The sequence below is a fragment of the Cervus elaphus genome, chromosome 9, assembly GCF_910594005.1.
Source record: "Cervus elaphus chromosome 9, mCerEla1.1, whole genome shotgun sequence".
NCBI classification, from domain to species: domain Eukaryota; kingdom Metazoa; phylum Chordata; class Mammalia; order Artiodactyla; family Cervidae; genus Cervus; species Cervus elaphus.
Genome location: NC_057823.1, coordinates 40,570,462 through 40,596,519, shown reverse-complemented (window position 1 = coordinate 40,596,519; position 26,058 = coordinate 40,570,462). Strand labels below are relative to the sequence as shown.

Here is a 26,058-nt window from a genome sequence, read left to right as displayed (position 1 = left end):
TTATCTGTTTATACATCAGCCTCCTCCACAGTACCCCTCCGTCACCTCCCAGGCTTAACTACAACCCCCAAAAACACAGCTTCCACCACGAAAGCCATCTACCTACTGCCCACCTGGGGAGACAGATAAAGCTGGGTATTTTTCTGTTCCCTCATACCATTTCTGGACCCTGACTCTTTAATGTCCTAACCCTTGCTCCGTTGAAACCGACCCTGGGCCTGTCATCTGTAACCTCCCATCACTACTCCTCTTCATCCACTGAAGACTGTCACCTGTCTTCCTTCTTTTCTCAGACCAGTTGAGATCCCTTGAGTATCATTCATTCACTCTCCTACCAATCCTCTCAGTTCCTCATTGTCCTTCCATTATACCCACTTAGAAAAACCACAGTCCTGGCTTCAGCCCGAGCCTGCCTCTCTCCTACACCTTGAGGAAGGTGCTAGATTGAATCTGCCTTTGGCACCCCGGCCAAATGGTCTCCCACCTGCCTGAGCCCCCACTTGGCTGTTCTCTAGTCTTCTGACTCCTCATCATTTCCATTCACCCCAGCCCCTTTGTTAGACCTCCATTCTGCTCCAGCTGCCAGACTCTCCCCACTCCCACCTTACTTTTTGGCAGATAACTCACTTCCTGTTTCAACAAGGATTAAAAACCAGTGGAGAGGCACTGTCCTGCAGAGTTCCTTCTTGCATGAAGGAGGAGTTAGTCCTTTTCCTACCTAAAGCCTGTGCTGTCCTTCCTGCCTCCTCTGTCTAATACCACTTCCTGCTGGGTGGCTCCAGCCTCTCACTGTGCCCAGTACTCTGTTTTTTGAAAGCAAACTGTCATTTGAGCGTACAGCCTCTTTTAACCACCCTGGTCTCGTTCCTGACCACACAAAAATGTCATCTGCATTTACTCCTGTCAGCTCACTGCAGATTGTCTTCTACCTCCACTCCTCCATAGAGCCACTAGTGACTTCTTTGTTGCCAAATCATTTTCTCCTGTTCCATCTTCTTTTCCACTAGGCAGCATCTCACCCTTTGTTCTCTTTTTCAAACACTGTTTTCTTTGGCCCCTCCAACCTTATTCAAGTGGGGGCAGGGAAGGGGAAAGGGGAGGCCACATTCTGTACATTTCTCACTTCCTCTCTGCCCTCTGTCCTATCTCCTTTGTGAGCACCTCTTCCTCTGCCTGGCCCTCCCCCTTCAAGACAGCTGCCTGGGAGAGAGCCATCTAGATAGTGTTTCCTCCCAGGTCATTATGTCTCCGTTTCCCCCTGCGCTTCACAGTAACATATCCTACCACTGGTGGGTACCTCCACACAGACATTCTACAGGTACCCAAACTCAGCGTATCCCAAACTGAGCTTGTCACCTTTCTCCGAAAGAGCCCACTCTTGCTTCTCCGTTGTCTGTCTAGTTAATAGCACCACCATTCACCCAGTTGCCTCAACCAGAACCCCAGATGCCATCTGGGGAGGACCGCATCATGGTGATGGAGAGCAGCAGGCCTTGCAATTGGACCAGTTTGAACCCGGCTCTGCTGTACTTGCTGTATGACCTTGGGCAAATCACTTAACCTCTAAGCCTCAGTTTCTTCCTCCATAAAATGAGAATAACGTAGAACCTAATTCATGGCTTTCGCAAGAATGAAATGGAGTGATGCACAGAAAGGTTGGGCAGAGTGAACAGAGTAGTTGCTGCAGAAACAGTAGTGATGGTTGATGATGTTTTCCTGACTCATCTTGTTCTCTCCACCACCCGTCACCGAACAGTCCTGGTCATGTGACACCCTCCAGTAGCTCACACCATCCACTTCTTTCCACCCTACTGACACTGTTTAAAAAGCCTTCAGTGACTGAACATTGCCTATAGGCGCAAATCTAGGATCAGATATGGCCTGTGGGGCTCTTGAGGATCTAGCCCCTGCTTAGGTTGCCAACTTCATCTCTCAGTCTGCCCCTGTGGCTTTCCTGCCCACTCTACTCCACCCAAAAGAGATCTGTGCTCCAGCTGTCCTTCTAAGTATTTGCATTCCCTAAATATTCTACATTTTCCCATTTCCCAGCCTTTCTTCTACTTTTTGTCTAGAATATGTTTGTCTCACACCTCCCAGGATAATCCCACTTACCCTTCAGTGCTCAGTGAAATACTGCCTCCTCTGGGAAGCACCTCCTGATGGCCCAGTCTGGGTCCCCAGAGCACCCCGTGCTTTTTCCCCTGTTGCTTTTCACACTGTCACTCAGAATTAAACAGCCTGTTTGCACATCCATCTCCCTCAGCAGACTCAAGTCAGTGAACAGAGACTGTCTATGCACAGCTGAGTTCCCAGAGCCCAGCCCAGTGCCTCATATAAGAGTCACAGGTCAAGAAGTGATTGTCAAATGATACTTAAAAACATGAAGATCACCCCTGGGTATGCTGTCCTGACTCACCACTTAACTAGCATGTAATCTTGGGTCAGTTCCTTAACTCTTTCCAGTCAAGTTTCCTCATCTATAAACTGAGGATAATGACACAGCAAGGGCAGTTGTGGGGATTAAATGAGGCAACGTGGGAAGGTACCACGCTTATGGTACATAGCAAAAATGTGTGGTTCCATGCTTTTTCCTTCTCTCATTACAAAACTATACACGATTCCACATCATTCCCTCTACACCAGTTGTTTCACACTTGTATAGCAGAAGTCCTTTCTGCAATTGAAACTGTCCTCAGGCCCTCAATTCCTAACAAATGAAAGCAGAGCTGTTCTGACACAGAGGAAGAGCAGAGTGAAGGGCCTTCCGGTTCTTTGTCCATCACCATGGCCTCAGCTCTGCCTGTAGCCTTGAACTCCACGGCTTACAGCTGCTCCAGACCTGAGTTCCTTTCTCACCTGAGCACCACTGTGCCAGGGCACAGCCTGATTATTGCCCAGGGAAGGGGACACACACCCACTGAGGTGTCCTCATGGTGATCTGTTACATATATAGGTTGGTTGGTTTTCTCCCAAATTTATAAATGGAGATCGTAAGGTTCAGGGAGAGTAAGTGATTTGTCCAAGGTCCCACAGTTGTGGTCCTAGTCAGCTATAGAACCAGCCTGTTAAAAAGATGAGAGAATAAATGTATGCCCCCTGGGGCAGAGGGTCACCCTCTTAAGTTGACATTGTGGTGGCAAGCCCTCTTCTCACATAACTTTTCCTGTTCCTCCCCCTCCATTCCCAAATCAGCTGTAAACAGGTGAGATAGTGAAGTCATCTGGCCCCTAGCACATCACTACCACCTCATTCCCATTGGCTTTTGAAAACTGTCTCCTGTCTCCCTCTAAAGACCTCCTCAACCTGCTGGTGCCTTGAGGCTGGGGCAGAGCTGGTGCCAGAGGTTAGGGGTGGGGTGACTCAGAGCCCACAGACTTGCTTTCACTTTCCCGATCTGACTGTCAATGCTGAGTGGCAGAGTCCAGCCTTCCTCAGCCTCCTGGTCCTCACCTGGGCAAAGGGGCTGCTTTTATCTCTTGCTGTGGGGCCTCTTGTCTGCCACTGGGCATGCTTTAGGTGTGCCTTTGATTCCTTGAGGCCAACTAAGCAGTGAGTGGCCTTCCTGTGGGAACTTGGCCCTCTCCAATAGCACCCATAGGCAGCCTCAGGAGGGCACACACATTTCCCAGCCACCCAGAACAGTCTGATCTACCATGGTATCTCACAGCCCCACATCTTCCTTCTTGGAAGACCTACATGTTGTCATGGCTTTTTTTCTCCTGCCACCTGCAGAATTGAAGAGAATGCCTCCATAATACTAATCTTCCTTACACATATCCCCACTTTGGTCTTCACTCCAGAATTACTGTCCCCATTTTGCAGATGAGTCCACTGCTACTCAGCAAGTGAGTAAATTGCTTAAGCTTATGCCTGGGAGGGAGATCCTATAACCCTTTTAGGCCCTAGGACTGATTCTAGGGCCCTGGACGAACAAGATGTAAAAACCCTACCCTCTGTTGGTGTAAATGCCTCCATCCCCACACATGTACCTGTTGGATTGCATTTCATCCTTGTTATTGTAGGGTGAGCAGGCCAGGATTGCCAGGCCCTGCTTCTAGCCAGTTAGTGGCAAAGCTGTGCTGGAAGCAGACGTGTTGGGTATCATACTGTGCCTGGCAGCTGCCAAGCCCCTGCTGAAACTGCCTCTTGTCTTGGCAGGAGAAGGAGAAGGCCCAGTTGGCAGCGGAAGCTCTGAAGCAAGCAAATCGTAGTGTTTCTGGAAGCCGGGAGCTGAGGCCTGCCAGGGAGAGTCTTTTGGGGTGGCCCGACCGGGAGCTGGATCGGGTCAACAGCTTTCTGAACAGCCGTCTACAGGAGATCAAGAACACTGTCAAGGACTCCATCTGTGCCAGCTTCAGTATGTGTGAGCTCAGCGTGGACAGCAATGGCTTCTCTAAGGAAGGGGCCACTGAGCCAAAACCTCAGAGTCTAGCCCCCTCAAACCCCAGTGGCTCCTCAGAACAAAGGCCTGACATTAACCTTGACCTGTCCCCTTTGACTTTGGGCTCTCCTCAGAACCACATGTTGCAAGCTCCAGGAGAGCCAGCCCCACCATGGGCAGAAATGAGAAGTCCCCACCCACCATGGACAGAAGTGAAGGGCCCCCCTCCTGGTATCCCTGAGAATGGGCTAGTGAGGAGGCTCAACACTGTGCCCAACCTGTCCCGGATGATCTGGGTCAAGACACCCAAGCCAGGTAACCCTGGCTCTGAGGAGCCAAGCATAAAGGAGGCCCCTGGTTGCAAGCAGGAGCTGTCTGAGCCTGTGGCCTCAGGTGGGAAGCCACGGAAGGGCAGGAGACAGGGTAGTCAGGCCAAGAAGAACGAGGTGAGCCCAGCTTCCCAGCCCCCAGCCTGCCTTGAGACTCCCAGTGCCAAGGGCCAGGCCCCTAGCCCCAAGCAGCCAAGCAAGGCCCCAGAGCCTCCCAGAGTGGACAGCGGTGCTGAAGCTGGAGAAGGGAGCCAGGGGGCCCGACCAGGACCAGGCTGGGCTGACAGCCCCAAAGCTGACAAGGAGAAGGGCAGCTCCTGGCGAAACTGGCCAGGTGAAGCCAAGGCACGGCCTCTGGAGCAGGAGTCTGGACACCCCCCAGGCCCAGCAAGGCCGCAGAGCTTGCAACAGGGCAAGGGCCGCAGCCGCCGGAGCCGCAACAAGCAGGAGAAGTCCGCCGCCTCCTTGGGTGAGTGCACCAGGAACTGACTGACTGATCGGCCCCCACCCAGCCAGGCCACGGGGTGGAGGGCAGCCCTTACCTGTGAGCAGCAGTGCCCCAGGAGCATGACCCAGAGGCTGCTGTGAGCACTGAGCCCTCCTGGCTATGTCTTCCTAGACGATGTGTTCCTGCCCAAGGACATGGATGGGGTGGAGATGGATGAGACTGACCGGGAGGTGGAGTACTTCAAGAGGTAGGTGTGAGGCTGCCTGCTCTCCCACTCATCTCCCCCGCCCCAGGTAGGGACACAGGTAGCCAGGATGGATCATCTGGGAAGGTGCAAGGGACTGGGAGCAGGAGGGATGTCAGGCCCCAAGAACAAGGGCTTTCTCCAGTTTTATTCACCTGCATTTCTCTGCTCTTGCCTGGGTTGAGTTTTGGGGGCAGTCTTATCTAGGTTGGAGGAGAAAGCCATATACATACAATCCAGTGATAAGAGCTATTAGAGGAGTAAAGACATGGGGCTAGAGCCTAGGAATGGCGAAGCTGAAGGATGGGGTGGCCAGGGCAGCCCTCCCCAAAGAGGTGGTAACCAGACTGAAACTTGAGGAATAGGAATCAGTGGGCCAGGCAAAATGAAAAGGGTTTGAGGGCAGGAGAAATACATCATCCTGGGAGAAACAGAAGGCATCCCAGTTTAGCTAGAGTAAAATCCAGGGTGAGGAGGCTGGCTGTATGCTAAGGCAGGTCACTCTGTTCACACACTGCCCCTTAGGCGTGTGCGTACCTCACCCGGACAGCCCCTTACTGTTAGACCGAAACACCTGGGTCCGAGGGGTTGTACAGAGCTGACCTGGTTTCCCTAGTGGCCAGGGCTCACAGGTCTGGAAGCAGGTCCAGTGGGGAGAAGAGAGAACTTCTGGATTGTGCCCCCACCCCACCCCCTGCCTGGGCATCTCCCAAACCCAACAGGTTCTGTCTGGATTCTGCAAAGCAGACGCGTCAGAAAGTTGCTGTGAATTGGACCAACTTCAGCCTCAAGAAAACCACTCCCAGCACAGCTCAGTGAGGTATCGAGACCCCTCAAGTGTTTTGTGCACCCCTTCCTCCCATGCTCTGCCACCTTTTGTGCCGCTGCCAGGCCATTTCATGCTCTGGAGCACAGGGAGTTGGACTAGGTGCTTTGGCGGCCCCATCTCCTCTCCTGAGGGCCCTCCTGTCAGGCCCTTCCAACACTGCCATCCCCTGGGGTGTCGCTGCCAGGCCTCTAGCTTCCCTCACCAGCTGCCTGCCAAAGTGCCCAGGGGGCCATGGGCCTTAGAGGGCGGCCCCCACCCTGACATTATTGGCCTCTGGGTTGAATCTCATTGGCCTGGCCTGGCTCCTCCATGCAGGCTACCAAGGTGCTTCCCAGCTGAAGCCACGCAAAATGGACCCAGCCCCAAGAGAACAGTGAAAGGGCAGTCCCGCTAGACCAAGGCCTTGGAGGTCATTTAGGCGTAGAGGCTAGGTCGGCCCTCTTCCTCAAACAGGATGGGTTCCATGAGGAAACCGGTACTGAAGCTCCCTCCTGGAAGAAGAGCCTGGCCCCCAGCTGGGCTCTGGTCTCCCCTCCCAGCCACCTGCATAGGTCTTTTTATCTGAAATATTGACATATCAGATGTTGTTCCAGGCTAAAAACAGAAAATTGAGAAGGCAGTGGGCTGGGAACCCCCAGGGCATAAGAGAAGACTGACTGGCAGGCCTTTGTCCTGGGCTTGGGGCTTAATAGCTGTAGAGTGCCATAGTTCACCCTCAGATGTGTGCCCGTGGCCGGGCCTCTTCAGGCTGGCAAGCATACAGCTGCCTTTGAGGCAGTAGGGAGCTGGGGCAGGTGGGCTGAGCTCACCCCTCAGGAGAATGTCCTCTCTTGTCTCTTCCTCCTTTTCCCAGTGCCAGGGCAGCAGACTTCTTGGACCCTTGACTGAGTCCCTGAGTCCCCTTTTGAGTCAGGATCCTTGACACTAGTCTCTGCTTCCCGGGGGCAGCCTTCAGGGCTGGGCTCCCTGTAGGCTGGTCACGTTGGCACTAACCCAGGGTCAGGGCAGTCATCGGGCTCGCCTCAGCTCTGCTGCTCTGTGGGCCTGGGCTCCCTGGTCCTTTGGCATGGTATGTCCGCACCCCCCAGGAGCTGCTGCCAGGGTCAGGGTGCCATCCTGCCTTTCTTCACCACCTCCACAGGAGCCAGGGGCTACCAGAACCCCAGGCACCTTCATCTGTTGCCCTTTTTGAGAGAAAACAAGTCACACTGCCTCCCCCAGCCCAGTGCCTCTGTTACGTAGGAAACCTCATCCATCTAAACCCCATCCATCCACCAGCCATCTTCTCTCCCTCCCTCTTGACTGGTCTCTTTCTCAAGACGGGGGTGCTCCCCACCAATAAATGCCCTCCAACTCTGACCTTCTCCACCCTTCTCGTAGCCTTGCTTGTGAGCCCGAGTGTTGAGGGAGCACTGCTGGTGCAGGCTGGGGGCCAGGCACCTGGAGCCTGAGGCAGGGGTCAGCACAGCTGACCTCTCCACGGTCAGCGGGAGAGGCCGGGCTCCTCCTCCACCCTCGCCTACAGCGGGGGGCTCTGCGTTCCTCTAGTGTTGTCCTCAAGTCCTTGAGATTGAGGATGATGTTCAGTGGGGTGGGGGTTCTGTCTTAACCTTCGTCCTCTGCTGGAGGTGATGGGGAAAGTCTGTTCACTGCTTTCAGCCCAGCGGACAGAAATAGCAGGCAACTGTTCCTGCCTCCATGGGGACCTGTGGAGACTCGGAGCCAGCACAGGGAGGCTGCCTTGGGGCTATTTCTCACCATGTGGCTGTACTCTTCTGTTTTCTCAGCCCCTGCCAGAACCAGCTTCTTAAGGGTGTCCTGAGACCCCAACTGCCAGCCGAAGGTCTACAGTTTTCTCCATCACATCCCCACCTACCTGCCCAAGACCCCACTCCCCGGGGCTCCACCATCCTGGACCAACCAAAAGCTGAATAGATGCTGTTCATGCTGGGGCCCCTCAGGACCTCTGCAGAGCCGCTTCCTGGTGCTACGCAGCCCCCACACTCAAGAGCCCGGGGGCTGGGCTGGCCTGTGGGCTTGGGGGCTGATGGTACTGCTGGCCCAACACTGCTCTTTTTGTGTTTGGTTGTTTTGTTTTTGTTTTACTTGTTTTTCAATTCTTTACTTTTGATACTGTGAAAATCTTTCCTGCCGAAAGATAAAGCAACATTTGGACACAGAGTCGGTGTGTTGATTGATGGTTTACTCATCTGGGTGGGGCGTGAGGGTGAAGGATGTACTCCACAGAGGCATTGCAGTCTGCCTTAGTCATTAACCTTCCTAAGCACATGCTACCACAAGAGGTTGGCATCGATTCCACTTAATTCTGTCAGCAATGCTAAGTGGAACTATTAGCCCATTTTATGGATGACGAATTAAAGCCAAGACAGCAAAGAGACTCCACTGAGCTCAGTTTGGCCAACTAGGATCCCAGGTGGTGCAGTGGTAAAGACTCTGCCTGCCGATGCAGGAGACGCAAGAGACTCAGGTTCGATCCCTGGGTCAGGAAGATCCCTGGAGTAGGAAGTGGCAACCTGTTCCAGTATTCTTTTTTTTAATCGAAGGATAATTGCTTTACAGACTTTTGTTGTTTTCTGTCAAAGAGCGACATGATCCAGCATTCTATAACTGGAAAATTCCATGGATAGAGCAGCCTGGTGGGTTACAGTCCATTGGGTCTCAAAGAGTCAGACATGACAGCACACACACACAGGATTAAAGCGTAGGTCTGTATGACAGTAGCATCTGTGCCATGCCCTCCTGTTAACAGGACGCCAGTGTGGAAACCCGGAGCAACCCCTTCCCCACACTGTGTCTCAGTTTCCCTGCCTCCAAGATGGGTGAGTTGGAGGGGTAGAACTTGGTCTCTGTGCAGCTGATGCGAGAAGCTATCAGGAAGTCTTGAGGCCTTTGTGGATTGTGTGTGTACCTATAGCCTGGATGACAGAAGTTGGCAGGGAAAGTGGGTAAAAGTAAAGGTGGAGTTTTATCAGTTGGATCTGAGTTTACAGTGGGCATGGATGTGTTGCCAAAGTACTTGAGTGTTAAGAATGAACTCTTGTGTAAAGCAAACTACCTCATCCCCTGCTCCCCACCACAGATCTTGTTTGTGAATTCAGATTTTAATGTAACAGTTTTGCCAGAAATGCCTCACACACACTTTTGCCCCAAATCCTCACCTCCAATGCCATTTTCTCTGCTAGAACAGCTCTTAGCTTGTGCTCATGTGGGGAGTGACAATGGCAGCAGCTACACCTTGACTAACAGGTGTCTGTGGAGTGTTGGGACCAGGATCCAAAACCACTCCCTCCTTCCCCACCAGGTTGAACCCTTCCCCACCCTGCAACACACACACACACACACACTGGGCTGGCAGGACCACTTCTTCCAAAGAGGTGAAACAGCATTGACCACAGGCTCACAATTCTTGATCCCTTGGCCAGTCCTCAAGGAAGTGTGGCCACTTTTCTCTGAAACCTTTCTCTGTATATTTATTAACCTGTGCTTCTCGCCTTCAACTCTTACACTGGGATCCTGCTCAGCAATTGAATTGTCACAGCTATGAAGAATTCTGCTTCATCTGCAGAGTTGCAGATCTGATCAAGCAGCTGCTTTACCCACAGAAAGTGAAAGTCACTCAGTCATTTCCGACTCTTTCCGACCCCATGGACTATACAGTCCATGGAATTCTCCAGGCCAGAATACTGGAGTGGGTAGCCTTTCCTTTCTCCAGGGGATCTTCCCAACCCAGGTCTCCCACATTGCAGGCAGATTCTTTACCAGCTGAGCCACAAGGGAAGTCCAAGAATACCGGAGTGGGTAGCCTATCCTCCACTGGATCTTCCCGACTCAGGAATTGAACCGGGGTCTCCTGCATTGCAGGTAGACTCTTTACCAACTGAGCTATCAGAGAAGCCCTTTCCCACAGAAAAAGAGCTCTATGAATGGTGTTCAGGGTCGTTCAAGTCTGGCTCCTGCCTCTGGCACACTCCAGCCACACCTGATGACCTGTCTCCAGCTAGGTCTGGCACCCTCAGGGCTCCTGACTTTTGTTCACTTGTTTCCCTCTTCTGAAATAACACTTTCTTACGAATACCACCTAATCCTTCACATTCCAGCTGAGAAGCCACTTTTTTACAGTTTACCCTGTGTGTGTTAGTTGCTCAGTCGTGTCCAACTCTGCGACCCCATGGACTGTAGCCTGACAGGTTCTTCTGTTTACGAAATTCTCCAGGCAAGAATACTGGAGTGGGTTGCCATTTCCTTGCCTTTATGCTAATTCCAAAAGGGATACTTTGTGTGTCTTAGGAGAGTTCTTAAGATCAGTTTATCTCCACCTAATCTCTTTGGGCTTAGATGGTAAAGAATCTGCCTGTAATACAGGAGACCTGGGTTCAATCCCTGGGTCGGGAAGTTCCCCGAAGAAAATGGCAACCCACTCCATATTCTTGCCTGGAGAATTGCACGGACAGAGGAGCGTGGAGGGTTACAGCCCGCGATATTGCAAAGAGGCGGATATGACTGAGCGACTAACACGTTCTCACTGTGCACAATGTCCAGTACACACTCTATCATACAAAGGAAGAAAAAAACAGCACTAACCTATCCTCTTTAAAAGTTGAAATTATCCTGACAGTCAGCCCTGCACATTCATTCTGGGTCTACCTTTCTAGCCTTAACTCTGCATTATCCTATCCTACACAGGCCACATCTCTTTGTTCACTAAGAAACTTGGGCATGGCCAGAACTTAACTCCTGCTAGACCCTCTATCTAGTTGAATGGTTATCAGGCCTGAGTGGTCTGGCTGTCCAGACAGGGCACCTTTCTTTTTGTTTTTAAACTCATGTATGCAGAGTACATCATGAGAAAGCCTGGGCTGGAAGAAGCACAAGCTGGAATCAACATTGCCGGGAGAAATACTAATAACCTCAGATATGCAGATGACACCACCCTTATGGCAGAGAGTGAAGAGGAACTAAAAAGCCTCTTGATGAAAGTGAAAGAGGAGAGTGAAAAAGTTGGTTTAAAGCTTAACATTCAGAAAACTAAGATCATGGCATCTGGTCCCATCACCTCATGGGAAATAGATGGGGAGACAGTGGAAACAGTGTCAGACTTTATTTTTGGGGGCTCCAAAATCACTGCGGATGGTGACTGCAGCCATGAAATTAAAATACGCTTACTCCTTGGAAGGAAAGTTATGACCAACCTAGATAGCATATTAAAAAGCAGAGACATTACTTTGCCAACAAAGGTCCGTCTGGTCTAGGCTATGGTTTTTCCAGTGGTCATGTATGGATGTGAGAGTTGGACTGTGAAGAAAGCTGAGTGCCGAAAAATTGATGCTTTGGAACTATGGTGTTGGAGAAGACTCTTGAGAGTCCCTTGGACTGCAAGAAGATCCAACCAGTCCATCCTAAAGGAGATCAGTCCTGGGTGTTCGTTGGAAGGACTGATGCTGAAGCTGAAACTCCAATACTTTGACCACCTGATGCAAAGCGTTGACTCATTGGAAAAGATCCTGATGCTGGGAGGGATTGGGGGCAGGAGGAGAAGGGGAAGACAGAGGATGAGATGGCTGGATGGCATCACCGACTCGGTGGGCATGAGTTTGAGTAAACTCCGGGAGTTGGTGATGGACAGGGAGGCCTGGCGTGCTGCGATTTCATGGAGTCGCAAAGAGTCGGACACGACTGAGTGACTGAACTGAACTGACTGAGACCCTCTATCAGGAAGCCTCTCCCTCTTCTGCTCTCCCAGCAGCTCTGAGATTCCTCACTTCCCTATAACTTCAGATCCAGGTCTCCTCAAAGTCTTCTTTGGTTCCCCAGTTACTCTCGCAGCTCTATTATGGCATTTAGAATGAAAACCGTTTGCGTACATATACAGGCCCTCAGTTTAAAACCACAGTCATCATTTTGTTTATCCCTCGCCACTCTGAACATAGGTGTTTCACACAGATAACACCACCAGTATTCTCACCAGTCAGCGGCAGCGTGTGTGTTGAGTCACTTACTCTGCAAGCCCCATCCTGCCCTGCCTGCCTTGGCCGGTGCGGGTTAATAGGAGCCGGATAGAGTCCAGGCCGGCATCCCAGCTAGCCTGGTCTCTGAGCTCCCCGGCCACGAGAGGACGCAGTGTCCACTAGCGAGGGCGTGCCGAGTGACGTCACGCCCTGGGCGAGGCTGGGCCGCCGGCAGGCCGCCCTCTTTGGGAACGGCGGTTTTCACGCTTCTACCCGGCTCGGCTTGAGCTTTTAGCGCGTGCTCGAAATCCTACAGAGTCACACAATGCCTTGCCTGACGCTTTCGCCCTCAGCCCCGGCAACAGCTGCGTAGCCGCCTACAGTGGGCGGGGACACCGCACCGCACGACCGACGCTTAGGAGAAAGTTTGTCCTTCTGCGCGATCCGGCACTCAGAGGTCGTTGCTAGGTGCCGACGTCCGCTTCCTTATATCTGATTGGGTCTCATCATAGGTGGGGCGGAGCTTTACTGTGGTGCGCATGCGTGCAGCAAAGGATGGCGGAATCCGAACCTGAGCGGAAGGTGGGAGAGAGGTTGGGGTCCGCGCGGGTGGAGAGCGAAGGTAAAGGCTGGGGGTCCGGGTCTGACTCGTGTGTGTTTGCAGCGGGCTCGCACCGACGAGGCGACTGCCACAGGAAGCCGCTCCGAGGCAGAGGATGAGGACGACGAGGACTATGTGCCGTACGTGCCGTTGCGACAGCGCCGGCAACTACTGGTGAGGGCCCTGGGTCGCGGGAGGAGTGAGGGCAGGAGATGGTGGTTTAGCGATGCGATGGAGGGTGGCCCTTGGTCCGCGGAGTGAGGTGTCAGTACGCGGGAGCGTGGTCCCCAGGCAGACGAGGAACTGGCAATCTCGTCTGAGGAGTGGGGCAGCTCTGCGCCTCCGAGCACAGGACACTCTCCCAAAAGCCAGGATCCTGACGCAGGTCCCCGGGCCCGATGCCCCACTTTGCGTTGGGCTTGGCTCTGAGGGGCACTGGTGGAACCTCAGCTCCAGAAGCTGCTGCAGCGAAGGCGCAAGGGAGCTGCGGAAGAGGAGCAGCAGGACAGCGGCAGTGAGCCCCGAGGAGATGAGGACGACATCCCGTTGGGTCCTCAATCCAAAGTCAGCCTCTTGGATCAGCACCAGCATCTCAAAGAGAAGGCTGAAGGTGGGCTGGGCAGCAGGCCGGAGGCTCAGCATGGCGCCCGGCTTTGGTGTCTCTCCGACACCTCCTGCTTCTTTTGTCAGCCCGCAAGGAGTCTGCCAAAGAGAAGCAGCTGAAGGAAGAGGAGAAGATCCTAGAGAGTGTGGCCGAAGGTCGAGGTATGACTGTAGCCAGGGCAGAGAGGAGGTGAACTGAGCCTCCTCCCTCAACCCCAGGCATGTTCCATTTCAAGGGGCCTGGCCTCTGGGAAGCAGGAGCCAACCTTGAGCCACATCTGTTTCCTCAGCTTTGATGTCAGTAAAGGAGATGGCTAAGGGAATCACATATGACGATCCAATCAAAACTAGGTACGTCTTTCCTGTCTGCCGTTGGTTCCTCTTACTTGGGATGGTAGGTGGCTGAGACTGGAAGGGACACCCCAAAGCCAGGTGTGCCCAGGGGCTGTCTTGACCCTTGTCACCCACCCACAGTTGGACACCACCCCGTTACGTCCTGAGTATGTCTGAAGAGCGGCATGAACGTGTCCGGAAGAAGTACCACATCTTGGTGGAAGGCGATAGCATCCCACCGCCCATTAAGAGCTTCAAGGAAATGAAATTTCCTGCAGGTACCTGGGAGCCGGAAGCACCAGCACATTATATGCAACAGGCTGTGCTGGGTCTTTTGTTCTGTGCACAGGCTTTCTCTGGTTGGAGCTCGCAGGGGCTACTCTTTGTTGCAATGCACAGGCTTCTCATTGTGGAGCTTCTCTTGTTGTGGAGCATAGGCTCTAGGCACTCAGGCTTCAGTAGTTGCAGCACACAGGCTCAGAAGTTGCGGCGTGCGGGCTTCACTGGTTGTGGCACGCAGGCTCAGTAGTTGTGGCACACAGGCTTTAGTTGTTCCACAGCATGTGGAATCTTCCCACACCAGGGGTCGAACCCGAGTCCCCTGCATCAGCAGGCAGATTTTTATCCACTGTACCCCAGGGAAGTCTGCAGTACCACATTGTGATCATGAAACATGCACCACATTTTGATAGTGAAGCATCTGTGAGGTTGCATCCTAGGCCCCCACCGAAATCCAGAAGCTGCTGCATCAGGTCTAGTCAGTGGAGAAGGAGGAATTCATCTTTATGCTTCTTTTTCAGTCATTCAGCTGTTCATATTTCGTAACTTCTGCCATTAGGGAGCTTTGGTGGGCAAGTGATGATGGCCTTAAACAGAACTGGGTGTGAATCCTGCCTCCACTTAGCCTAGAAGCCTTGGACAAGTTTGTGTGTCTGTCTTTCTGTCTGTCTTAGTTTCATCGTTTGTAACGTGAGGGGCATAGTATCAATTTTATAGGCATTAGGGGCCTGTGTCGCTTATCCTGTGAAACACAAAAATGAAGCCAGGTTGTTTTCTGTAGCCATCCTGAGAGGCCTGAAGAAGAAGGGCATCCACCACCCAACACCCATTCAGATCCAGGGAATTCCCACCATGTGAGTGTGAACCTGACAGTCCTGGGGAGGAGCAGTCAGTGGATGAGAAGCAGTCTTTGTTTTCCACCAAGACTGACCCTCCGGCCTCTCTTCTCTCACCAGTCTGTCTGGCCGTGACATGATAGGCATAGCCTTTACCGGTTCAGGCAAGACACTGGTGTTCACTTTGCCTGTCATCATGTTCTGCCTGGAACAAGAGAAAAGGTTACCTTTCTCTAAGCGTGAAGGGCCCTATGGACTCATTATCTGCCCTTCGGTAAGAGAGGCTGGCCTGGAGGGCAGGGTGCAAGAGGGAGGGAGCCACCTTCTGGTGCCAGCCACGGCCCCTGTACCTGCAGCGGGAGCTGGCCCGACAGACCCACGGCATCCTGGAGTACTACTGCCGCCTGCTGCAGGAAGACAGCTCACCGCTCCTGCGCTGCGCCCTCTGCATCGGGGGCATGTCCGTCAAAGAGCAGATGGAGACCATCCGACAGTGAGTCTAAGTAATCCTGCCCCAAGGGTTTCCTCAGAACCCCTTGACACGCCAAAAGACCCTTTGCTTTAGCTACTCAGCAGAGCCTTGCAGAGGCCGCCCATGGGCTCAGCCCTCAAGGAGCCCCCAGTCTAATGGGGAGGTGGGTTGGGACAGAGGAAGGTGCTAAAGTACTCTGGGACCACAGCAGATGGAACAGGGGCATCTGGGAGGTAAGGGAGTCAGGGCATTCCAGGCAGAAGGCAGAGAGGTGGAGGGCCTGGGGTGTCCAGGACGATCAGGTTGTCCAGTGTGATCTATGAAGGAGGCTGAGGCTCTGGGGTGTGGCTGGGCCTGTGCCCTTTACACACAGTGCAGTTCCCGACAGACAGCACATCACTACCTGTCCAGGGTTGCAGACAGGCCAAACCCAGTCCCTGTTTCATAGGCATTGCTAGTCAGGGAAGATGCAACCATGGAAAAGATGAGTTCAGTGTACCAGGAAGGTGATCCCGCTGAGGCCTACAGAGGGAGCTGTGGATGCACAACTGAAACTATCTGAAGATTCAGCCCTCCTAGGGACAGAGGGGTGATCAGGGGACGGGTGTGCGAGGCAGAGGTGACCACATGGCTGGGGTCTAGCAAAGAAGGCTGTAGTGCTCTCCAGGAGAGCCTTGTTCTGTTCAGAGAGCAAGGTGGTGGCAGTGACAAGGAGGGACAAGCAAGGAGAAACAGGAAGGAAACTGGAAGGCAGAACAAGGCGAGCTGCCGGCCTCTAGGTAAGGTCGAGCAGGTGGCTCTGCCTTAGTGTCTCTTCTTGGTCCCCAGTGGTGTGCACATGATGGTGGCCACCCCTGGGCGCCTCATGGATCTGCTGCAGAAGAAGATGGTCAGCCTGGACATCTGTCGTTATCTGGCCCTGGATGAGGCTGACCGCATGATCGACATGGGCTTCGAGGGCGACATCCGCACCATCTTCTCCTACTTCAAGGTGCCCTTCCCCACCTGGCCAGGACGTTCCCCCACCGTTCCCCCCACCACACACACCACATTCAACTCCGAAGGGCCCTGAGGCCCACCCACTGTCCCAGCTGCTCAGCCTCCCTCCCCACCCCGACATGTCCTCTTCTTTCTCAGGGCCAGCGACAGACCCTCCTCTTCAGCGCCACCATGCCCAAGAAGATTCAGAACTTTGCCAAAAGCGCCCTGGTAAAGCCTGTCACGATCAACGTGGGGCGTGCTGGGGCCGCCAGCTTGGATGTCATCCAGGTACCTGCTAGGCAGTCTCGCCTGGGAGGGCGGGGTCTTCCAAGACTCCTGGGAACTGATCAGAGCCGGGTGGGTACCAGGGGTTTCATTCACAGCCTTGGCCCTTAGCAGGAAGCCTTATAGTGACCTGCCCTTGGCAAGAGGCTTCTGGTCACCTCCCAGCCAGGACTGGGGACCCATTCTCTGTGGCAGGGCCAGGGCTGGTGAGCCTGTTCTCAGGACCACCTGACCTGATCCCGGTGGTGACAGGAAGTGGAATACGTGAAGGAGGAAGCCAAGATGGTGTACCTGCTTGAGTGCCTGCAGAAGACTCCGCCGCCCGTGAGTGCTGCCAGCCAGGCTGGCCGGGGGCAGCATGCAGGGGGAAGGTCACAGGGGGCACCCAGGAGTCAGCCCCTGTGACCAGAGTTGGCTTTTTGCGGACAGGTGCTCATCTTTGCAGAGAAGAAAGCGGATGTGGACGCCATCCATGAGTACTTGCTGCTCAAGGGAGTGGAGGCTGTTGCCATCCATGGGGGCAAAGGTCAGGGTGGGATGTCCTAGGCAGGGACCCCACTGCCATAGCAGCCCCTCATCTTATCCCTTCCCCACCTGGACAGCCTGCCACTCCTCCCCAGACCACTGCTCTCGCCCTAACAGTTCCTGCCTGACCCTTTCCAGACCAGGAGGAACGGACCAAGGCTATCGAGGCATTCCGGGAGGGCAAGAAGGATGTCCTTGTGGCCACGGATGTAGCCTCCAAGGGCTTGGACTTCCCTGCCATCCAGCACGTCATCAATTATGACATGCCTGAGGAGATCGAGAACTATGGTGGGGTATTTGGGAGGCTGGGGTTGAGGGCTCAGCCCTAGCCCCTGGAGAGGGGGCCACATGCTCTGTTCCCTCTCTCTGCAGTGCACCGTATTGGCCGAACTGGGCGCTCAGGAAACACGGGCATCGCCACCACCTTCATCAACAAGGCCTGTGGTGAGTCTGCCACCGAGGCCACCAAGGCTGTTCCTGGGTCCTCCACCTGTGACCTCTCAGGTTCTGGCTGCAGGGCCCAGGGTTGGACCTGAAGGCTCCCCACTATCCCCACAGATGAGTCAGTGCTGATGGATCTCAAAGCCCTGCTGCTGGAGGCCAAGCAGAAGGTTCCACCCGTCCTGCAAGTCCTGCACTGTGGGGACGAGTCCATGCTGGTCATCGGAGGTGACGCGGGGTGGAAGGACCCTAGTCCAGTGGGGACAGCCGAGAGCCCCATGGAACAAGTGCATGCTGCCCCTTGGTGGACTGGGGGTCTGATGGGGGCGCCCACGGTCTGGGGTATGGAGGCTGGCCCCATCAGCGTGCTGACCATCCCTCCCCTGGTCCCCTATTCCCACAGAAGAGCGTGGCTGCGCCTTCTGTGGGGGCCTGGGCCATCGGATCACGGACTGCCCCAAGCTCGAAGCCATGCAGACGAAGCAGGTTAGCAACATCGGCCGCAAGGACTACCTGGCCCACAGCTCCATGGACTTCTGAGCTGGCTGCCACCCCTCCTTCTTGCGAGGGGCCTCTGTCCCTAGAGCTCCAGCCATCACCACCACCCCCTCCCCCCCGCCAACACACACACACACACACACCTGCCCCGTGGACAAGAAGACAGCAACCTTGGCTCAGCTGGTCTGGGTTGGGCCTGGCTGGACCTGGCTGCCTGCTCGCTGTGCCCCCCAGAATTACTATTTTTGCTCCCCTTTATCCTAGCTGCCATTAAAGCACAAGCCTTTCTGGTCTCAGCCTCTGTGTTTCACCTTGTCTGCCCCGTGCTCCCGGGGCAGGCCTCACCCTCTGACCTCCAGCGCCCCCTCTGAGGTGGGACCTTGGTATCTCCCACCACCACTGCCAAAACCTGCTGGTACTGAGCTGTGGAAGGAGCTGATTGCCTAGGGCCTCCTTTGGAGGCTTAGGGTAAATTTCCTCTATTGTGACTCAGAGAAGGACCACCCCAATAGACCAGAGGGAAATGTTTGGTTGGGGTTTCCGGTCTTTCTGGTTGGCTGTTAGAACCTCCAGCCCTGCCCCAGCCTCCCTCTTCCTGTCAGTGGGTCAAGTTCCCCGGGGCTTCTCCTAAGGCCCTTTGGAGACATCCTGCCTCAGGCCCCTGCCCACACAGGCTCCCAGTAGGGAGGCCTCTGCTGTTTGCCAAGCGGGCAGCAAACGCCATAGGACTGCCACATGCATCCAGGCCACATGCACCCACTGACCCAGCTATGTGCTGGGCTCAGGGCCTAGGTGAGCCAGACAGATGCCCTCTGGGAAGTTCACAAGTGAGTGGGACAGAAGATTCGCCGTGAATAAATGCAGGCCGCAGTCACAGGACTGCTAGCAAATGGGCCAGGATTTCAGCATCTTGCTACGGGTAGAAAGAAAAAAAAGCCCAGGTGGCAGCTCCTCTGTGCCAGGCACTGCCTGTACAAGGCCACATGCTTATCCCAGCAGGACAGCAGTTGTTTGCGTCATGCTTGTCACTTGGTGTGTGGCCTTGGGCAAGTTACTTAATGTTTCTGAGTCTTGATTTCCTCATCGGTGAAATGGCAATGAGAATGCAAAGGACATGGTGTCAGGCTGCTGGGGCCATAACGGGGCCAAAGCCGGGTGAACGAGGCCCTGGATTTCCTGCCTGAGAAGCTGCACAGCCCACATGTGGCCCCCAAACAGTATTTGGCCTGTTGACACATTCCTTCGTAGAAGTGGCACAGGATAAGTGACACGAGGCTGTCTCCAGAATTCAGATTCATAAGCAGAGCTCAGATAACTGGCCTCCAGCAAGGAAAGGCTTAGAAAGAGCCCCAGCAAGAAGCAAAGCTTAAAAAAAAAAAAGCATGTGAGCTCTCCAGGGAACTCGGCAGGGGCGTGCCACCCTCACTCACGTGGCTGGGGCTGTGCTGTGAGGGCTGGGGCCTTTGTGCTCTCAAGATAGTGTGGGGTGGTCCAGGGAGACCTGAAGGAAGAAGGCCAGAGGAAGGAGGCCCAGTGCCCTGAGGAGCACGGTGAGAGGCGCCCTGAAGGGGCCAGGCGTGGCGAGGTGGAGGAGAGAATACTCTTCGAGTGCTGGGCCCAGGAGTCCAAGCTAGACCTGAGGGCACTGGGAGCCAGGCAGCGTTTAGGAAGGGGAGGGATGGGTTGGTTTGGGGATGGCAGAAAGGGCCGGATGGGCCCAGGTGGGGGCCATGGTTCAATGGGAAGATGCCAAGGCTGGCAATAGACAGGAGCTGTGAAATGGAGAGGATCAAGTGATTGTTAGAACTGTTTTCCAGCATAAAGACAGGCCGACCAACTAGGACTCTTGAATGGGAAAGCAAGGAGTTTGCCCATCTGGCTAAAGGTCCTGGGATGGGACCAGGCTGTGGGCATGCCAGGCCCCAGGGTACACAACTGCCCCAGGATGGGGGAGGAGTCAGAGCTCATGACTCGGGAGCCAGCCTGCGGTCAGAGGCTCACACCCAGCTGGCCGGGACAGGCAGGGATCATCTGCCCTCAGGTGGCCTGAGGCCCCTGCCTGGCTCTAGTGGGGTACCTGGAACCCCAGGGGAGAAATGTGGGATGCCCTCCCCAAACCATTCTATCTCTTTTACGGTAGGCAGGGCTCCCCTCCCCCAGGCCTTGCAGCTGCCTCTCTGGACAGAGGGAGGGGGAAGTGGCCAGAAGGGGAAGTGTGAGGAGTTCCCCTCCTGCCCGTCATCAGTCTCCTCAGGTCCTCGGAGTGGCGGCCCTGGGGCCCGGCCGCGGCCATGGAGCCTCTGGAGACCCCCGTCAAGGACGGCATCCTCTACCAGCAGCACATCAAGTTCGGCAAGGTGGGGACCCTGGCTGCCAGGCGGCCGCCTAGGACAGGTGGTGGGCCTCTGCCCCAGACTCGAACAGGTCACTAGGACTGGGAGAAAGCGGGTAGGCATCAGGGTGGGGAATCCAACCTGGGTGTGGAGTTCAGCCTCAGCGAGACCCTGCCTCATTTACAGGTGGGAAGCCAAGAGCAGGGAGCCAGTAATGCCACCCTTGGGGCAGAGCAGAGGTGAGGGACCGGCTAATCCAACAGCCTTCCATCCCATCTCCTAGTGGCACTGTGGCCCCTGAGAGAGCTGGGGGCTGAGCTGGAGGAGCCCCTAAAAGTGGAGCTCCATCCTGCCAAAGAAGGCTCGACTCTTCCCAGGCCTGTCCTGAGATCCCTGGCCCTGCACACCCATAGCTCAGCTGCAGCTGCTGCCCAGGCAGATAAACCGTCTGTTTCCTTTGCTCGGAATTATTTGCATGTTTCCTTCCTTGCCATCATGAGACCGAGGCCTCCCTCCCACCCCAGCCCTTGCCCTAGCCTAACTGACCTTTTCTTTGCAGGTGGTGGGGGCACCGACAAAGCAGGGGTGTCGGGTGGTCTGCTCCAGCCACTAGATATCCAGTAGAAGCCCCAACCTCATGCGGTCTCACAACCTTTTGTTTTTTAAGTATTTTATTGTATTATTTATCTGGCCATGCTGGGTCTCAGTGGTGGCGTGCAGGATGTTTTGCTTGCCACATGTGGGATCCAGTTCCCCGACCAGGGATCAGACCCAGGCCCCTGCATTGGGAGCATGGAGTCCTAGCCGCTGGACCACCAGGGAAGTCCCCCCTCATGACCTTTGAGAGACAAAGCTACTAGTGCTTATGGGGGTCACAGTTGGGAAAGCGTGGGGGTAGATGTGAACCTAGGGCTGACTGACTCCAAATACAGACTATCCCCCTTGCCAGGCCAGCTCTGGCAATGTGTCCTGGGCTTCCCTGGTGGCTCAGACGGTAAAGAATCTGCCTGCAGTGCAGGAGACCCGGGTTCAATCCCTAGGCCAGGAAGATCCCCTGGAGAAGGAAAGGGCAACCCACTCCAGTATTCTTGCCTAGAAAATCCCATGGCCAGAGGAGGCTGGTGGGCTACAGTCCATAGGGTCACAGAGTCAGACACAACTGGGCGACACTTCACTTTCACATGGCCTGAAGAGTAGGGAGGTGGAGTGGCCAGGAGCACTGGCTGACTGGCTTGTGTGGGGTTGAGCTGCAGGTTGAGAACTGCCAGTTGAGGGCCATCTCCCCCATTTTTATCATCTGCAGAAGTGCTGGCGGAAGGTATGGGGTCTACTCTATGCAGGAGGCCCCTCGGGCGTGGCCCGGCTAGAGAGCTGGGAGGTCCGGGATGGTGGCCTGGGGCCAGCAGGTGACAGGTCGGCGGGGCCTGGCCGGCGGGGAGAACGGCGGATCATCCGCCTGGCTGACTGCGTGTCCGTGCTACCGGCTGATGGCGAGAGCTGCCCCCGGGACACTGGTGCCTTCCTGCTCACCACCACGGAGCGAAGCCACCTGCTGGCTGCAGAGCACCGCCAGGCATGGATGGGCCCCATCTGTCAGCTGGCCTTCCCGGTGAGCACAGGGCAGGTGGGTAAGGCATCTAGGGGCGGGCCGGGGAGACCATTTCACCACACCTTGTTCATCCCCATGCTCATCCACATCCCATCACTCAGCAAGCACCTAGAAGCCTGGGATACAGCCCAGAAGCCCACAGAACAAATCTCAGATGGCCATGCATGCTATGGAGAATATGAGAGGCTGAGTGGGACCATGAATGAGTAGAGGGATGTTAGACAGGATAGTCCAGGAAGGCTTCTCAGGAGAGGACAAATAACCCACCAGGCAAAGATCTGAGAAAAGAGTGTCCTAAACACCAGTCTGAGAAGGCTCCTGAAAAGAGGGAGCAGCGTGGGCAAGGGACCTGAGGCAGGGAAAAGCTTGATGTTCAAGGAGCAGAAAGGCCAGTGTGGCCACAGGGTAAGGAGGGAGAGGGGACCCAGGAGGAGGCAACAGTGGAGAACTTAGTGGGAGCCAACTAAAACTGCCCAGGGCCACTCGTGGAGTCTGGGCTTTTATTCTGAGCAAGAGGGGAAGCCTCTGGGGAGTTGGACCCAGAAACTGAGTGTTTTAAAGCTTTGCAGGGTCTCTGATGGACCAAAAGGAAATGAGTGGCAGTTCCTCAAAAATTAAACAAAGTTAACATATGACCTAGCAATTCTCCTCCTAGGCGTAGACCCAAGAGAACTGAAACAGGTGTTCAAACAAAACTTGCATGAGAATCTTTAGTGCAGCATTGTTCACAGTAGCCCAAAGATGCAAACCACCCACATGTCCATCAACGGATGAATGGATAAACTGAACGTAGTCTATCCATACAACAGAACATTACTTAAAAAAGAATGAAGCACTGGTACACGCTACAACATGGGTGGACACTGGAAACATGCTAAGTCAGAACAGCTAGACATGAAAGGCCACACACTGTGTGATTCCATTTACATGAAATACCCAGAATAGACAAATCCAGAGTTACAGAAAGCAGCTTACGGGTTGCCAGGGCTGAGGAGAGAAGGGAATAGAAAGCAAAGACTTAATGGGTACAGGATTTCCATTTGGAGTAATGAAAAAGTTCTGAATTACATCTCCATCCACTTTAAAATGGTTAAAATGGTCAGTTTTATGTTGTGTATTTTACCACAATTCTTTTGATTTAAAAAAAAAAAAAGGTAAAAAGGAGCAAAGAGACCAGTGGGAAGCCATTGCATTTGACCCTGGCTATGGTATCTTGGGGCTTCCCTGGTGGCTCTGATGGTAAAGAAGGCAGAAGACCCGGGTTCAATCCCTGGGTTGGGAAGATCCCCAAAGGAGGGCATGGCAACCCTTCTCCAGTATTCTTGCCTGGAGAATCCCACAAACCGAGGAGCCTGGTGGGCTATGGTCCATAGAGTCACAGTCAGACACTGAAGTGACTTAGCGTGGCATGGCACATGGTATCATGGGCCAAGGTGGTCATGATGGAGATGCTAAGGGTCAGAGCCTGAAGAATGTCGGGGAAGATGGGGAGAGGTCAAAGATGGGAGGAACAGCGGCCATTCACTCGTGGGGCCCACCCTTGAAGCTTCCACCCCTTTACTGCTCCAAGGTGTCAGGCACACAGACAGACTGGCCCAGTCCCTGGCCAACCTCAGGGGCGATGGAGGACATCTTCATGTGTGCCCTTCGCTTTACAGCTCTCAGCACCCTAAAGGGGCAGCCGGTGGGGAAATAGGCTCAGAGTGGGGCCCAGGGCCATGCACTGTGTCACGGGCAGAACGGGGACTGACACTCAGGTCGCTGGGTGCCCCTGCTTGTCACAGACCCCAGGGAAAGGATATGGGAATGGGGAGGAGGGGCACTAACCTCTGACCTTGTCCCATTCCCTAGGGCACAGGGGAGAGTTCCTCGGGATCTGGGGAGGTGGAGGCTCGGCAGAGGAGCCTAGTCCCCATGGAGGAGAACTCCATCTACTCTTCCTGGCAGGAAGGTAAGTCGCGGAGATTACAGGGGCAGCCTTAGCCCCAGCACAGCCGGGGCGGGAAGCTTTCTGGGACCCCAACCCGGGAGTCTGTGCTTGTGGCCCTCACGGCCGGTGCTTGCAGTGGGCGAGTTCCCGGTGGTGGTGCAGAGGACGGAGGCAGCCACCCGCTGCCAGCTGAAGGGGCCCTACCTCCTGCGGCTGGGACAGGACGCTCTCCAGCTGAGCGAACCGGCCAGCCCGCAGGCGCTCTACACCTGGCCCTACTGCTTCCTGCGAAAGTTCGGCGCCGACAAGGTGAGATGCTGGGCCGCCGTCCCGCTGGTCCCGCAGGGAAGGGTGGCGGGTGGCGCCCGGCCCCTCAAACCGCTGACTCCTCGTGCCGCCCCCTGCCCAGGGCGTGTTCTCCTTTGAAGCCGGCCGCCGCTGCGACTCGGGCGAGGGCCTCTTCGCCTTCAGCAGCGCCCGCGCCCGCGACCTGTGCGGAGCCTTGGCCGCAGCCATCGCCCGCCAGCGGGAGCGGCTCCCGGGGCCCCGGCCCTGCCCTCTGCCGCGGGCCACCTCGCTGCCCTCGCTGGAGCCTCCAGGCGAGCTGCGGGAGGGGCCCCCGCGGCCCGAAGCGCCCGGCTCGCGGAAGATGCGCGCGGCCGAGCCCGGGCCACAGAGTCTGCCGCCGCTGCTGGGCCCCGCGGTCTCCGAGGAGCCGCCGGCATTGCTCTACGCGTCCGTGTGCAAGCGGGCCAGCGGGCCCCCGAGCGCCGCCGCGGAACACCTGTACGAGAACTTGTTCGCGCCCGACGCCAGCTGCCGGGAGCTGGTGCGCGAGGGCCCGGGCGGCGGCAGCCCCCCGGCCAGCCCCATCTACCACAACAGCCAGGACCTGGGCTGGCCCGGCGCGGCCCACGACAGCAGCCTGGAGGCCCAGTACCGGCGGTTGCTGGAGCTGGAGCTGGCGGATAACGGCGACGAGGCGGCGGGGTCTGGCCGCCCCGGCGCGCACTCAGGCTTCAAGGCCAAGCTGGTGACGTTGCTGAGCCGAGAGCGGAAGAAGGGCCCGGCCCCCTGCGACCGGCCCTGAACCACTTAGCGTGGCCGCCCTAGGAGAGGAGGGCGCTCTCCCTGGGACAAGAAGGCAGGGAGGACCACGGACATCTGGGGACGCAACCCTCACACGCACTCCAGCCTGGAGGGACAAGGCGGGAGGCCCCCCCGGTGTATAGTGTACAGATTTGCTGGTAATAAAGCCTTTGTAGTTCTCCTCTCTGTCCAGCCTCCTGGCCCACAGCGCTATCTCCTCCCTAAGGGTTTCCCTGGTGGCTCAGATGGTAAAGAATCCACCTGCAATGCCGGATTCCTGAGTTTGATCCCTGGGTCGGGAAGATCCCCTGGAGGAGGGCATGGCCACCCACTCCAGTATCCTTGCGTGGAGAATCCCATGGACAGAGGAGCCTAGCGGGCTACAGTCCATGGGGTGGAAAAGAGTCACACGACTGAGCGACTAAACACAGCAAGGCTCCCGGCAGCGGTATGCCCAGGTCCACACAGATCCTCAAACACAGGTGTTGCAGCAAACGCCAGTGCCCGGTGCTGGGTTCCAGGGACATACGTGACCTAGCGCCAACCTCTGCCACCAGTAGGTTCTGGTCCACTGGAGCAGGCAAGTGGAATGCAGATAATTATGGCTCCATGTGGTCCTTGCAGTGGAAGTGACTCAGACAGTAGTAGGGCAGAGGGAGAAATAAGGCTTGCTGATGGGCGATGTACCCTCTGAATTGAGCGTAAAGGGGAGGCAGGGCTTCCCCAGGCTGGCACTGAGCCCTGGAGCTTTCCACGCTGAAGGTAGGCATGGTGGTTGCAGAGAGCAAGGGAAGAGCATGCACCAGAGGACTCCTAGGGGCTTGAGGTTGAGTTGGCCGCTCATGAGAGAGGCCTGATCATCCTACAAGGAGCTGGGTCTCATCCTCAGTGGAGGGACACAGTCAGACCAGGGAAAGTTGTGTGAAGGCTGATTTTGAGGGACCGGAAAGCCTGAGCTGGGGAGGAGTGGGAGTGGGGGAGAGGCAGGGGGCAGGGACTTCAAAGATGTGCACACCTAACAGTCTCCGCTGAGACTCAAAAATGCA

General features: G+C 55.4%; 3 protein-coding genes across 13 annotated transcripts in view; all 3 read left to right on the top strand.

The window, feature by feature from the left end:
- FAM193B (family with sequence similarity 193 member B) overlaps positions 1-8,412 on the top strand; it is a 30,675-nt gene extending 22,263 nt beyond the window's left edge. For all 10 annotated transcript variants that reach the window (XM_043912413.1, XM_043912407.1, XM_043912412.1 and 7 more), the window contains 4 exons: positions 4,159-5,179; positions 5,330-5,405; positions 6,125-6,222; positions 8,019-8,412. In XM_043912413.1, the coding sequence (XP_043768348.1) occupies positions 4,159-5,179; positions 5,330-5,405; positions 6,125-6,221 (1,194 nt within the window). In that variant the 3' untranslated portion in view covers position 6,222; positions 8,019-8,412. The remainder of the gene's footprint in view (positions 1-4,158; positions 5,180-5,329; positions 5,406-6,124; positions 6,223-8,018) is intronic.
- A 4,219-nt stretch (positions 8,413-12,631) lies between these two features.
- Positions 12,632-18,347, top strand: DDX41 (DEAD-box helicase 41). The gene is made up of 17 exons (XM_043912405.1): positions 12,632-12,779; positions 12,862-12,972; positions 13,249-13,408; positions 13,489-13,563; positions 13,692-13,752; positions 13,876-14,012; positions 14,795-14,867; positions 14,970-15,123; positions 15,206-15,342; positions 16,150-16,312; positions 16,459-16,590; positions 16,840-16,911; positions 17,017-17,113; positions 17,251-17,400; positions 17,485-17,556; positions 17,671-17,781; positions 17,957-18,347. Exons 1-17 carry the CDS (start codon positions 12,753-12,755, stop codon positions 18,091-18,093), a joined length of 1,869 nt encoding a protein of 622 aa, XP_043768340.1. The 5' UTR covers positions 12,632-12,752; the 3' UTR covers positions 18,094-18,347.
- A 1,125-nt stretch (positions 18,348-19,472) lies between these two features.
- On the top strand, positions 19,473-25,198 carry DOK3 (docking protein 3). 2 transcript variants are annotated; one of them, XM_043912404.1, is made up of 6 exons: positions 19,473-19,601; positions 20,297-20,408; positions 21,688-21,993; positions 23,845-23,944; positions 24,060-24,232; positions 24,333-25,198. In XM_043912404.1, the coding sequence occupies exons 2-6, from the start codon at positions 20,343-20,345 to the stop codon at positions 25,011-25,013; spliced, it is 1,326 nt and encodes a 441-aa protein (XP_043768339.1). In that variant the 5' UTR covers positions 19,473-19,601; positions 20,297-20,342; the 3' UTR covers positions 25,014-25,198. The 2 variants fall into 2 exon arrangements, with proteins under 2 accessions (XP_043768339.1, XP_043768338.1); XM_043912403.1 differs by having other exon boundaries at positions 21,688-22,008.
- Positions 25,199-26,058: the final 860 nt, after the last annotated feature.